Source organism: Pristis pectinata, chromosome 3 (genome assembly GCF_009764475.1).
Source record: "Pristis pectinata isolate sPriPec2 chromosome 3, sPriPec2.1.pri, whole genome shotgun sequence".
Lineage (NCBI taxonomy): Eukaryota > Metazoa > Chordata > Chondrichthyes > Rhinopristiformes > Pristidae > Pristis > Pristis pectinata.
This window is the reverse complement of record NC_067407.1, coordinates 113,243,416-113,255,788: the sequence shown is the minus strand read 5'-3', so window position 1 is coordinate 113,255,788 and position 12,373 is coordinate 113,243,416. Positions and strand designations below refer to the sequence as shown.

Sequence of the window (12,373 nt, the reverse complement as noted above, 5' to 3'; positions counted from 1 at the left end):
TTGCATATGTGAGCTGAAGAACCTCTGACAGAGGATATGCAAATCATAGCAGAAAAGCAATCCAAATGAAACTTCTTATTTGTTGATAACAGGTGACTATTTATTGCTTGAGTGACATGCCAGGATAAATAAGCCGTTAAGGTTAGAAGTAACACAGATTTAACTTATTACTATTTATCTGACTTCTATGCGGTCAGTATCCATTCTACTGATAGACATTTGTTTCATTATGATTTAAATTCATTGTCTTCATGTTTTCAATTTTTAAATGCTGTTAATTAGTGATTTTTATCCCCAGGCCAGGGCAGCTTATACAAGTGTGCAGGTAACACCCCCTTCTACTTTTTTTACTACCCTGTGACCTGCTCTTGCAGATTGTTTTGACTGTTGTGGGTAAGTCATTACATCATGTGGCCATTGGGAACACCATGGCAATTTCTTTTCAGCTCAGATCACAGCTTCGCTCCCTCGCAATCAATTTCCTATTCACAATACTTTCTCTGGTTGAATCAAGATATGAGAACCCTTGACCAATTGTTTGCCCAAAACTGAGTTCTAACCTTAAATTTTATAGATCAACAAATCAAATAGTTCCACCTCTGCAACTCGCTCCACTCCATCTTTTCAATTTCCCTCAGCTTTTGGTCCCATCTAATGCTCCCAGGGTCACTAGATTCTGCCATTCAAACCAACCCCATTCCATTCTTCCTGATTCAAAGTTTCCTTCAGCTACTTTGAAACTACACTTTCGAACTCCTTCTGAAAGCATTTTATTTTTATCATTTTAAAAAGTCTCCCTGTAACTAATCATTTTGACTAAGTTTTAGCACCTTCCTAACTGTCTTATAATGGCAGACATCCATTCCTCTGCCATCAGTGGAAGTTCTAGTTGGTATTTTTTTACCTCCTCCTTCACCAGTCTCAGTGCCTTTAGCTGTGTGATTAGAGGCTTTGGACCTGTAAGCTGCTGTTCACTTCTGGTTATTACAGTTATCAAATAAGAAAATGTAATGAGTTGGAACTTACTAGGTAATGTAAGCCATTCCATGCCACACCTGTAGAGGTACCACCAAACACAGAATTACCACCTGAACTTCACCAGCTCCTTGCTGTTAATGCCCTGTTGCATTCCAGTTTTGGATTTCTCTTGGAATCCAGCAGTGGAGTGGGACCTTGGTGTAATTCCCTCATATTCACACTGGTTTGAGGGTTCTTAGTAATTATCAGTTAGCTTATATTTTCCAAAGTCAAGCCGATTCAGAAACATTGTATGTCCTCATTGGGTTTGACAACTGGCTAAACCAGGGCTAGGTCAACTGGCTGTCCAGGACTTCCTAAAATCTGTATTTGTTTTCCTCCCCTCCCCAAATTAGACAGCATTGCATCCCATTAGGTCCACATTCTACTTTCCCTTTCCTTATTAATTTTTTGGTCCCCCTTTGCTGAGATCTGAAATTTACCCCATCTTCAGGCTTACTGCTCTTGGCAATGTTAAATGCCTTTTCCTTTGGTTTAATACTTTCTTTAATTTCACACATTATTTGTGGTGGCTCACTTTTCCTGTTGGGGTTTTGTGCCTTAAAGGGATGTATGTTTGCTGTAAACTATGTAAAAATTCATTAAACGTTTGTCACACGTCTTCACCATTGAGGATCAGGCAGCACTTATTACTATCTGTCAGAATAGATTAATTTATATGTGCTGTCCTTGTACTCAGTGACAAGAGCAGGCAACTGGATGTGATAAATGAGTTCTGTCCCGATCATTTTACTGGCCATTGTAGAATCAGGGAAATTTATGGAACACAAGGAGTACATTCCGTTCATTGTGCCTGCCCTGGCTAAGAAGAGCAATCCACTTTAATATCACATTTCAGTATCTTAAGTCATTTTTGCACATTTTGGCATTTTGAATGCATATCCATAGCTGTCTATGTTTATTGTATTTCACTTTCAGATTATCATCAAAATATTACAGTTTTCTGGCTGCTTTTTAAAACGAGAACTTAGAACTAACGGTTGTTGATACTTGCTTGATTTGGATTGTGAAATAAATAATGTGATCACTAAGTTAATAAACTCCTGCATGCATTTGTGATGCTAAAACAGAGAATGCTAGAAATACTCAGCATGCCATTGAAAGGTCCTTGGGCTGAAACACCAATTATTTCACCCTCTGTAGATACTATCCAACCAGATGAGTGTTTCCACCATTTCCTATATTTATTTTAGATAACCAGCATCTGCAGTCTTTTTTGCTTTCCAATGCAAATTGTTACCTGATTATGTGGATCAAATTCCTAGGCAAAGCATTTAATAACTGTCCGCTGACTGATTCCATAAGGAGATAGCAAAACATTTGGTTATGAAAATAGAAGATACTAGAATTGCTAGCAAGTCAGGCTGCATCTGTGGGGAGTTTTCAGATTGACGATCCTTCATCTGAAATTCTAATCACTAATCGGTTAATATCACTCTAATTGTGGTGTGTAAATTTGAACATCCAGACTACAATTTTGAATACCCACCTTATTCAAACATTCACATGCCTGCATGCTTTCAATGGCTTTCACTCATTTTTCTTCCTTTGGCTGTGGGTTCATTTTGTTGTCCCAAAAGTATTATCAACTTCTTTTCACTTCCTGAAAATGAGGATTTGCTGCAAGTTGGATGAATGGCATCAAAGTGAAATTGAGCCAAGGATACTTTGAATTTAAGTTAATATGAAGAACATGACCTAAGTGTTTGTTGGATCTTTGAGCCAAGCAGAAAACATCATTGTGTGAAAGCATTTCTTGCACAGAATGAAGGCAGTTAATCTGTATTTTGGGTTCTGTACACAGATGTTTGATCTGTATTTTGTTTGCAACTATGGCTAGCCAAAGGATACTTTTTCCCTCACTCTTATTCACTCCTTTCTTGGATTGGACTCAGGCCTACTGGTTTACATCAAGTACCTTCAAACTTGCACTTCACATGGAAGTTTTCTACTGATTTTTTTTTGTAAATAGACATTTTGATCACTCCAATATTTCAGATTTAAAATACAAATTAGTCTTTATATTGCAGTTAAGTTAGTAGAGTTTCTTTTCCCCTTCCCTTTTAGGTTAACATTGCTAAGAAAGGACTGGTAGGCAACCTGCGCTCAAGGTGCTGCTTAAGCCACTGTGTGTAGCTGGCCATTAGGAGCATCTCCAGGTAACATGGCTATCGGCTTTTTGACCCTCCCTCCTTCCTTACAGGGAAGCATAACTATCTGACCGTCAGCCACAAACAGGAGTTGCCTGTACGGGAATAAATTAGTATTCAGATATAATTGGCACAGCATATTGATGCAGCAGGGAAAACCAGTTAATTCCTAAATTCTCAGTGGTGAAGCAGAAGGCCTTTGCAATACACAGACCAGAAGGTCCCAGGTTTGACTCCCAGTTTGACTCCCAGTTTCATCTAAGTTAGCTGAGCAATAGCAGAGTGAAAAGTTCCTAATTTAAACATGAGCAACTCTGGCATTGGTAAACTTTGCCTGATTGTTCTTTATAATTTAAATGATCAAGACTCCAATCTTTCTGAAACATATAATTGACCTGACTAAGACAGTCAATGTTGATGCATCAGTCTTTGTGCTTGTTTTTTTTGCTAGTGTAATGGTGTTGATCATTTTCCAACTATGTTGCTTTAGGGACCCTACCTGCCTCAGTTTTACTCATGCGAACTAGCGTCTTAGACAAAATTAGTCCTCTGAGATCTCTGGAATAAATTGCCTTGTTGAGGTTCTAAAAATAAAATTACGTGCACTTTTTTTTGATCATGAGCTCCAAACAAATTAGAACAAAGAAAACCTTTCATGTTAACAAATTAAGGACAACAATTGTAAGTGGGAAGTGGGGGAAAAATTATTTAGCTTAAAGGTTGGTAGGTAAGTATAACAATGTAGTAGCATGGACAGTTTAACAAGGAGTCACTTTTTCTCCTCCCATTTAGAACTTCCTTAAGTGATGTGAGCAGCAGTACAAGGGCCAAAATTTGAATGCAATAAGATTTTCAATCTTGCTTGTCTCAAAGCAGCAGTTCTTATTTACTCATATAACAACCATGCTTTACTAACCCAATTTCCTCTGGATCTTTGCTACCAAGAGGGCCAGCACTCAGATTGGCTTTTTGACCTCACCAAGATCTGTGACCTTCTGCAGGCTTTAAAACTGTCTCACATATGTTCTTTGACTGCTTTGCGCATGAAGATTATGGTTGCTCTCAGCTTCCGACTCACTTCAGGTTGCTGATCTCTACAGCATCCCACGGTTTGTTCCTCACTGCCTCATTAGGGAGGTCACCTAGATTCCAGACTCGAGGACAGGAGATTTCATCATTTTCTTCAGCCCACAAGAGCAGTCAGAATGGACGTGGACATTTGAGTGCAGGCACGTGTGTATTACTGCACCTAGTGATGACCATCAAAATTTTACCTGTTTAAAAAAAATCCAGAGTGAGCATTAGTCCTAACCTCTCACCCCCACCAGACCTCTGGTTTTAATGTCATTTTACCCTCTTTTTCAACAGTGTACTCCAATCCACTCCTCCTTTGCCTTTCTATGGTTGTGATATTTAAATAGAATCCCTACTTCTTACCTACCGACTGCATTGCAGTAGTTCACCAGAGTGCTTCGTAATAGTAAGTGTAGGGGGGCAATTTCATGGAATGTATAAGACATGTTTTTACTGAATTTTTCAGTGTGTCGAGGAACTCAGAGACAGGCTAGTTAGATCTGATATTGTGCAGTGAGAAAGGTTCAATTGTTAGTTAAAGGCTGTAAGGAAACATGATCGTAATGTGTTGGAATTTTACATGAGGATTGCAAATGATTTTGTTCAAACTAAAACTAGGGACTTGAGTCTAAACAAAAGGATACTACGAAAGGATGAGCTATCTACGGTAGAATGGGAAACCTCATTAAAAGGGAAGATGGTTAATAACTAACACTTAATGAATTTATACATAGTTTACAGCAAAACACATCTCTTTTAAAGCACAAAAGTCCAACAGCCAAAGTGGACCACTGAGACTAATGTGAAGTTAGAGATAGTATAAGATCAAAGGATAAACATTTAACATTGCCATAAAGAGCAATAAGCGTGAGGATTGGGAAGAATTTAGGTTTCAGAAAGGGAAGTCCAAGAAATGGATAAGGAAAGAGAAAGTAGAATACAGGAATGATCTAGCAAGAAACATAAACACAATACGAAAAGGGAAAAGATGAGCAAAAGTTTATGTGGGTCCCTTACAGACGTGGCCAGGAAAAATTACATTGCTGAATAAGGAAATGGTAGAGATATGAAAACAAATATTTTGCTTTTTGCACAGAAGACATAGAAAACCTCCTGGAAGTGGTGGAGAACAAAGTGAATGGGGAATTGAAAGAAATTACTATTAGCAGAGAAATAATATTTGATAAATTAATGGGACTGAAATCTGATAAATACCCAGCACTTGATGACCTGAATTCCAAGGTTTTGGAAGAGGTATTTATGGAGGTAGTGGATGTTCAAGTTGTCACTTTCCAAAATTTATTGATTCTAGCATTGTTCCTTCATGTTAGAAGGTTGCAAATATGTAACTCCACTATTTAAGAAAGGAGGGAGACTGAAGGGGAATATTGTCTTATGAGGAGAGGTTAAGCAGAATGGGCCTGAACTGTATTGAGTTTTGCAAAATGAGAGGTGATTTCTTTCTTATGGAGACTGACAGGGTAGATGCAATAGTGATGTTTTTTCCTGACTTGGGTATCAGAACCTGGCAGTCACGGTCTCAAAATAAACGATTGGCCATTCAGGAAAGAGATGAGGCGAGTGAATCTTTGGAATTTTCTACCCAAGAGATGTGTGGAGGCTCAGACAGAGATTGATATATCTTTGGATATTACAGAAATCAAGGGATATGGGGTTAGTGCTGAAAAGTGATGCTGAGATGGAAGATCAGCCATTATCTCACTAAATGGCAGAGCAGGCACAAGGGGCTGACTGGCTATGGGATGGGCATTGAAAAGCTAATCTTGGCAGATATGTGCAGCCGATTTTGTGTGAATGTGTATACAGCAAGCCCACCAACTATCTGATTGTAGTCAGCAATGGGTGTTTGCAGTGAATGTGGGAGAGAAAATAGCAATAACAATTACTGCGTGTGTTTTCATAGATTTAAATTATGTTTGTTTGTCATGTAAGTTTAACAAAAATAGCTGCATAGCTTCACATGATTCAGGGAAAGAATTCCAGTGCTGAAGAAGCTGCCAACATTGGATGTAGAACATAGAAAAAAAACTACAGCACAATTCAGGCCCTTCGGCCCACAAAGCTGTGCCAAACATGTCCCTACCCTAGAAATTATAGAACATGGAATGGACTTATCTGGTACTATGGATCACTATCTTTGGAAAGAATGTGATGTCAGTAAAAGAGGATCACTCTTCTTCAAGCAATGCAAATATCAACATTTGTGTCAGATTACACGCAATGTGCATATGTAACGTTCCTTTAATATTAAACAATCATATTTTAAAGGTTAATGTCTAATTTCTGCTTTTAGTTGATATTTGTGGGCTCATTGTGATGCATCTCCAATAACTTTGTCACCTTACCACAGGTAAAGTCAAAGACAGTGGCACAATGTGTGGAATACTACTACACTTGGAAAAAGGTCTTGCGATTAGGTCGAAAGCACCGAACACGCCTTGCAGAAATGGAAGCAGAGGGAATGGTGAGTCATAATCATCATGTGAAGATAATGGTGAAACATTTTACAAGTCTATAAAACTTACTTGACAACTGCACATTTTCAAACTGAGCATTTCTTAATTAGCTACTGGACATTAAGCAACAGTTGAACATGTGAATATATAGACAGAGTAATGAATATGTACAAAAGGCAGAGGTGCCTGATGTTGGAAATCTGATGTGTAAACAGAAAATGCTGGGGGGAAGAAACAGCAGGCCAGGCAGCATTGCGCCACTGATATTTACAGCATTTTCTGTTTATCTTACTAAAAACATCAAGTCTGTTTGGTTTTTTGACCATTGACAGACAGTCCTTTAAACATTAATGTTGTTTCAAAGAGGAATCTGACATTGTTGGTTTGTGATCTGGTGTGTGAGGGAACAGCACTTCAGATTCACACTAATATCTTAATGCATTGGTTAATAGGCATTGTTGTTTATTTGATCTGTTTAACAAGGGAATTTAATAAGACCATAAGACGTAGGAGCAGAATTGGGCCATTTGGCCCTTCGAGTCTGCTCCGCCATTTGATCATGGCTGTTTTTTTTTACCCTCTCAACCCCATTCTCCTGCCTTCTCCCCATAACCTTTGACGCCCTTACTAATCAAGAACCTATCAACCTCCACTTTAAATATACCCAATGACTTGGCCTCCACAGCCATCTATGGCAATGAATTCCATGGATTCACCAGCCTCTGGCTAAAGAAATTCCTTCTCATCTCTGTTCTAAAGGGACGTCCTTCTATTCTCAGTCTGTGCCCTCTGGTCCTAGACTCTCCCACTACTGGAAACATCCTCTCCACATCCACTCAAGGCCTTTCAATATTCGGTAGGTTTCATTGAGATCCCCCCCATCATCCCTTCTAAACTCCAGCGAGTAGAGGCTCAGAACCATCAAATGTTTCTCATATGTTAACCCTTTCACTACCAGGATCATTCTTGTAAACCTCCTCTGGACCCTCTCCAACGCCAGCACATCCATCCTTAGATATGGGGCCCAAAACTACTCTCAATACTCCAAATGTGGTCTGACCAAAGCCTTATAAAGTCTCAGCATTACATCCTTGCATTTATATTCCAGTCCTCTTGAAATGAATGCTAACATTGCATTTGCCTTCCTTGCTACCGACTCAACCTGCAAGTGAACCTTTGGGGAATCCTGCACTAGGACTCCCAAGTCCCTTTGCACCTCCGATTTCTCATTTCGCTCCCCATTTGGAGAATGGTCTAAGCCTTTATTCCTTCTACCAAAGTGCATGACCGTACACTTGCCTACACTGTATTCCATCTGCCACTTTTTGTCCCCTCCTTGGACTCTGTCTTTACCTCTCGTTGTCTTGGTGAAGCAGCCAGCATAATGAAAGACCCCAACCACCTGGGACATTCTCTCTTCTCTCCTCTTCCATCGGGTAGAAGGTACAGGAGCCTGAGGGCACGTACCACCAGATTTAAGGACAGCTTCTACCCCACTGTGATAAGACTATTGAACAGTTTCCTTATACAATGAGATGGACTCTGACTTCACGATCTACCTTGTTGTGACCTCGCACCTTATTGCACTGCACTTTCTCTGTAGCTGTGACACTTTACTCTGTACTGTACTGTTTTTACCTGTACTACATCAATGGACTCTGTACTATCTCAATGTAACTGCACTGTGTAATGAATTGACCTGTACAATCAGTATGCAAGACAAGTTTTTCACTGTACCTCGGTACAAGTGACAATAATATACCAATACCATTCTCCCAACTTGTCCAAGTCCTTCTGCAGACTCCCTGCTTCCTCAACACCTACCTGCCCCTCCACCTATCTTTGTATCATCCACAAATTTGGCCACAAAGCCATCAATTCCATCATCCAGATCATTAACATATAACGTGAAAAGTAGCGGACCCAAGACCGGCCCCTGCGGAACACCACTAGTCACCAGCAGCCAACCGGAAAGGCCCCTTTTAATCCCACTCTTTGCCTTCTGCCAGTCAGCCAATCGTCTATCCACGCTGGTACCTTTCCTGTAATATCATGGGCTCCCATTTTTTTTAGCAGCCTCATATGTGGCACCTTGTCAAAGGCCTTCTGAAAATCCAAGTAAACAACATCCACTGATTCTCTTTTGCCTATCCTGCCTGTTACTTCCTTAAAGAATTCCAACAGCTTTGTCAGGCAAGATCTCCCCTTAAGGAAACCATGCTGACTTCGGCCTATTTTATCATGCGTTTCCAAGTACCCTGAAACCTCATCCTTGATAATGGACCCTAACATCTTACCAACCACTGAAGTCAGGCTAACTGGCCTGTAATTTCCTGTCTCTTGCCTCCCTCCCTTCTTAAAGAGTGGAGTAACATTTGCAATTTTTCTAGTCCTCCAGAACCATTCCTGATTCTAGTGATTCTTGAAAGATCACTACTAATGCCTCCACAATCTCTTCAGCTACCCCTTTCAGAACCCTGGGGTGTAGTTCATATGATCCAGGTGACTTATCTACCTTCAGACCTTCCAGTTTCCCAAGCACCTTCGCCTTAGTAATAGCAACTACACTTACTTCTGCCCCCTGATTCTCTCGAATTTCTGGCATGTTGCTGGTGTCTTCCACAGTGAAGACTGACGCAAAATACTTATTCAGTTCATCCGCCATCTCTTTGTTCCCATCTCCAGCGTCATTTTCCAGTGGTCTGACGTCCAGTCTAGGCTCTCTTTTACTCTTTATATAGCTGGGAAAACGTTTGGTATCCTCTTTTATATTACTGGCCAGCTTCCATTTCATAATTACAGCTTTTCTCCCTTTATTGGTTTTTCAGTTGCCTTCTGTTGGTTTTTAAAAGCTTCCCAATCCTCTAGCTTCCCACTAAGTTTTGCAATATTGTATGCCCTCTCTTTTGCTTTTATGCTGTCTTTGACTTCCCTTGTCAGCCACAGTTGCTGCTTCTTTGGGATGAACTGATCCTGTGCCTTCCGAATTACACCCGGAAACTCCTGCCATTGCTGCTGTACTGTCATTCCTGTTAGGGTCCCCTTCCAATCAACTTTGACCAGCTCCTCTCTCATGCCTCTGTAGTTACCTTTACTCAACTGTCACACCAATGCATCCAATTTTAGCTTCTCCCTCTCAAACTGCAGGGTGAATTCAATCATATTATGATCACTGCCTCCTAAGGTTTCCTTTACCTCAAGCTCCCTAATCAAATCTGGTTCATTGTACAACACCAAATCCAGAATTGCCTTTTCTCTAGTGGGCTCGACCACAAGCTTCTCTTAAAAGCCATCTCTTAGGCATTCTACAAATTCCTTCTGTTGGAATTCAGTACCAACCTGATTTTGCCAAGCTACCTGCATGTTGAAATCCCCCATGATCACTGTAACATTGCCCTCTTTACGTGCTTTTTCTATCTCCTGTTGTAATTTGTATCCCACAACCTGGCTACTATTTGGAGGCCTGTATATAATTTTCATCAGGGTCTTTTTACCCTTGCAGTTTCTTAACCTGACCTGCAAGGATTCTACATCTTCTGATCCTATGTCACTTCTTGCTAAGGATTTGATTTAATTTTTTTTACCAAAAGAGCCACCCGACCCCCTCCGCCCACCTGTCTGTCTTTTCGATAGGATGTGTACCCTTGGATGTTTAGCTCCCAGCTGTGATCTTCTTTCAACCACGACTCTGATGCCCACAACATCATACCTGCCAGTTTCTTACTGTGCTACGAGCTCACCTACCTTCTTTCATATACTGCGTGCATTCAGATATTATACCTCCACTCCTGTATTCACCATCCTTCTTCTCAAATTAGTCTCCATGTTGCCTGAAGTTAAATTTTTATCCCTATCTAAATTTCCTATCTTATTCTTTATTCTGGAGACTTCAGTAATCTCTCCTGCACTCTCCTTCCCTTTTACTTTAACTATACTTTTCCAATCTGTTGAATCCACCACACACACACACCCCCCACCCCCCCCACACACTATTTAGTTTAAAGCCCTATCTGCAGCCCTAGTTATATGATTTGCCAGGAGCCCAGTCCCAGCATGGTTCAGGTGGAGCCCATCCCATCAGAACAGCTCCCTCCTTCCCCAATACTGGTGCTAATGTCCCATGAATTCAACACCCACACCGATCTTTGAGCCATGCATTTAACTCTCTGATCTTACTTACCCTGTGCCAATTTGCATGTGACTCAGGTAAGAGTCACAGATTATTACCTTTTTGGTTCTGTTTTTTCTAACTCTAACCAGTTGCTGAAAACAACCGCGCCTTTTATTCACCTATTTTCTCCACAGCAGCTGGGGAATTTAAATTCAGTGAATTAATTAATCTGATATTAATGAAAAAATTAGTATCATGAAACTAATGGCTTGCCATGAAGATAAACTGTGGAAACAGCAAGGAAGGCAGAAACTGTGGAGGGAGAAAGAGTTAATAATTCATGTCATTAACTTTTCATCAGAACTGGGAAATATTAAAGATAAACAGGTTTTAAGATGCAGTAAAGGGAGGTGCTGGTAGGGAAGGACTGGACAGATAGGAGGATGTTTGATAGGGTGACAGGCAACAGAGATTAAATGACAAAAGGGGGAAATAGTGCCAGATCACAAAAGTCTGCAGAAGATGTAACTGCGGAATGGTTATACACCTGAACAATTACCAAATGGAAACCGAAACCAGTGAAAGTGAACAAGATGAAAGATGCAAACAGAAACCTGATGGAGAGAAGACTAAAACTACTTTATGGTGGGGATTCTTGGAAGAGAACTGGCAGCAGAACTGGGCAAAAGGCCCTAAAATATTTAATTCCAGTTAGGAGTCAACCAGAGAACATAACTCCAACTTGGAGCCAGTAATGAATGGAGAGAGACCAGTCCAGGAAAACATACTTGTTCAGAAGCCAGAGGAGAGGGAGTCTGATCTGGAAGCTGTCGGGAATGTGGAAAAATCCATGCCAACGTAATGGCTCATTCATAAAATTCTTAACCTTCACCTACTGTTTCAGGAAATGCCTGTTTCTGCTCTAAGTTGACTCGGTATATGTGCTATTGATTTTTTTTGTTACTCTAAGCAATGACCTAAACTTAGTTTACATTTAAATAGCAACTTGGAACAGTTTTGAAGCCAACTAGAGTTCTTGCTTCTGAGCCGCATGCGGCTGTAGGGGAACAGGAAATGCAACGTCTGGATTTGTCGTTGTGGTTTATAACCGTTCCACCACAGAGCCTGACTGGTGAAATAGTACATCACACTGTGTCAGCAGATCCTTCAGTGTACTACTCTGAATTGCTATTGAACCAAAACAGCATCTTGTCCCTGGAGAGTGGAGGAGGTGGAAATCATGGAGACTCTAGCTTAGAAATTTATTGATGACAGGCCCCTTTTTAGAAGCATAAAATGACTTGCTGAACTTTAGCATCCATTGCGATAGACAATATACATGTGAAAATACCTCGCAGAAGTTTGCCTTTGACCACAGTGCTAAAACTGACATATAGGCATCACAGCAGGCCTGTGGCTCATTGCCACCACTTTTTCTGAGATCTCAGACCTCGTTGCAACTTAAACCCAACTTGTGTTTTCTCTTTGCCAGTTCTGTTGACCTAAAACACTCACCCTGTTTC

At 40.5% G+C, this 12,373-nt stretch overlaps 1 protein-coding gene across 11 annotated transcripts in view; it reads left to right on the top strand.

Annotated features, from left to right (window-relative positions):
• The window catches only part of LOC127568539 (transcriptional-regulating factor 1-like), a 202,234-nt gene that overhangs the window by 177,058 nt on the left and 12,803 nt on the right, over positions 1-12,373 (top strand). For all 11 annotated transcript variants that reach the window (XM_052012408.1, XM_052012409.1, XM_052012411.1 and 8 more), the window contains one exon: positions 6,634-6,747. In XM_052012408.1, coding sequence (XP_051868368.1) covers positions 6,634-6,747 — 114 coding nt within the window. The remainder of the gene's footprint in view (positions 1-6,633; positions 6,748-12,373) is intronic.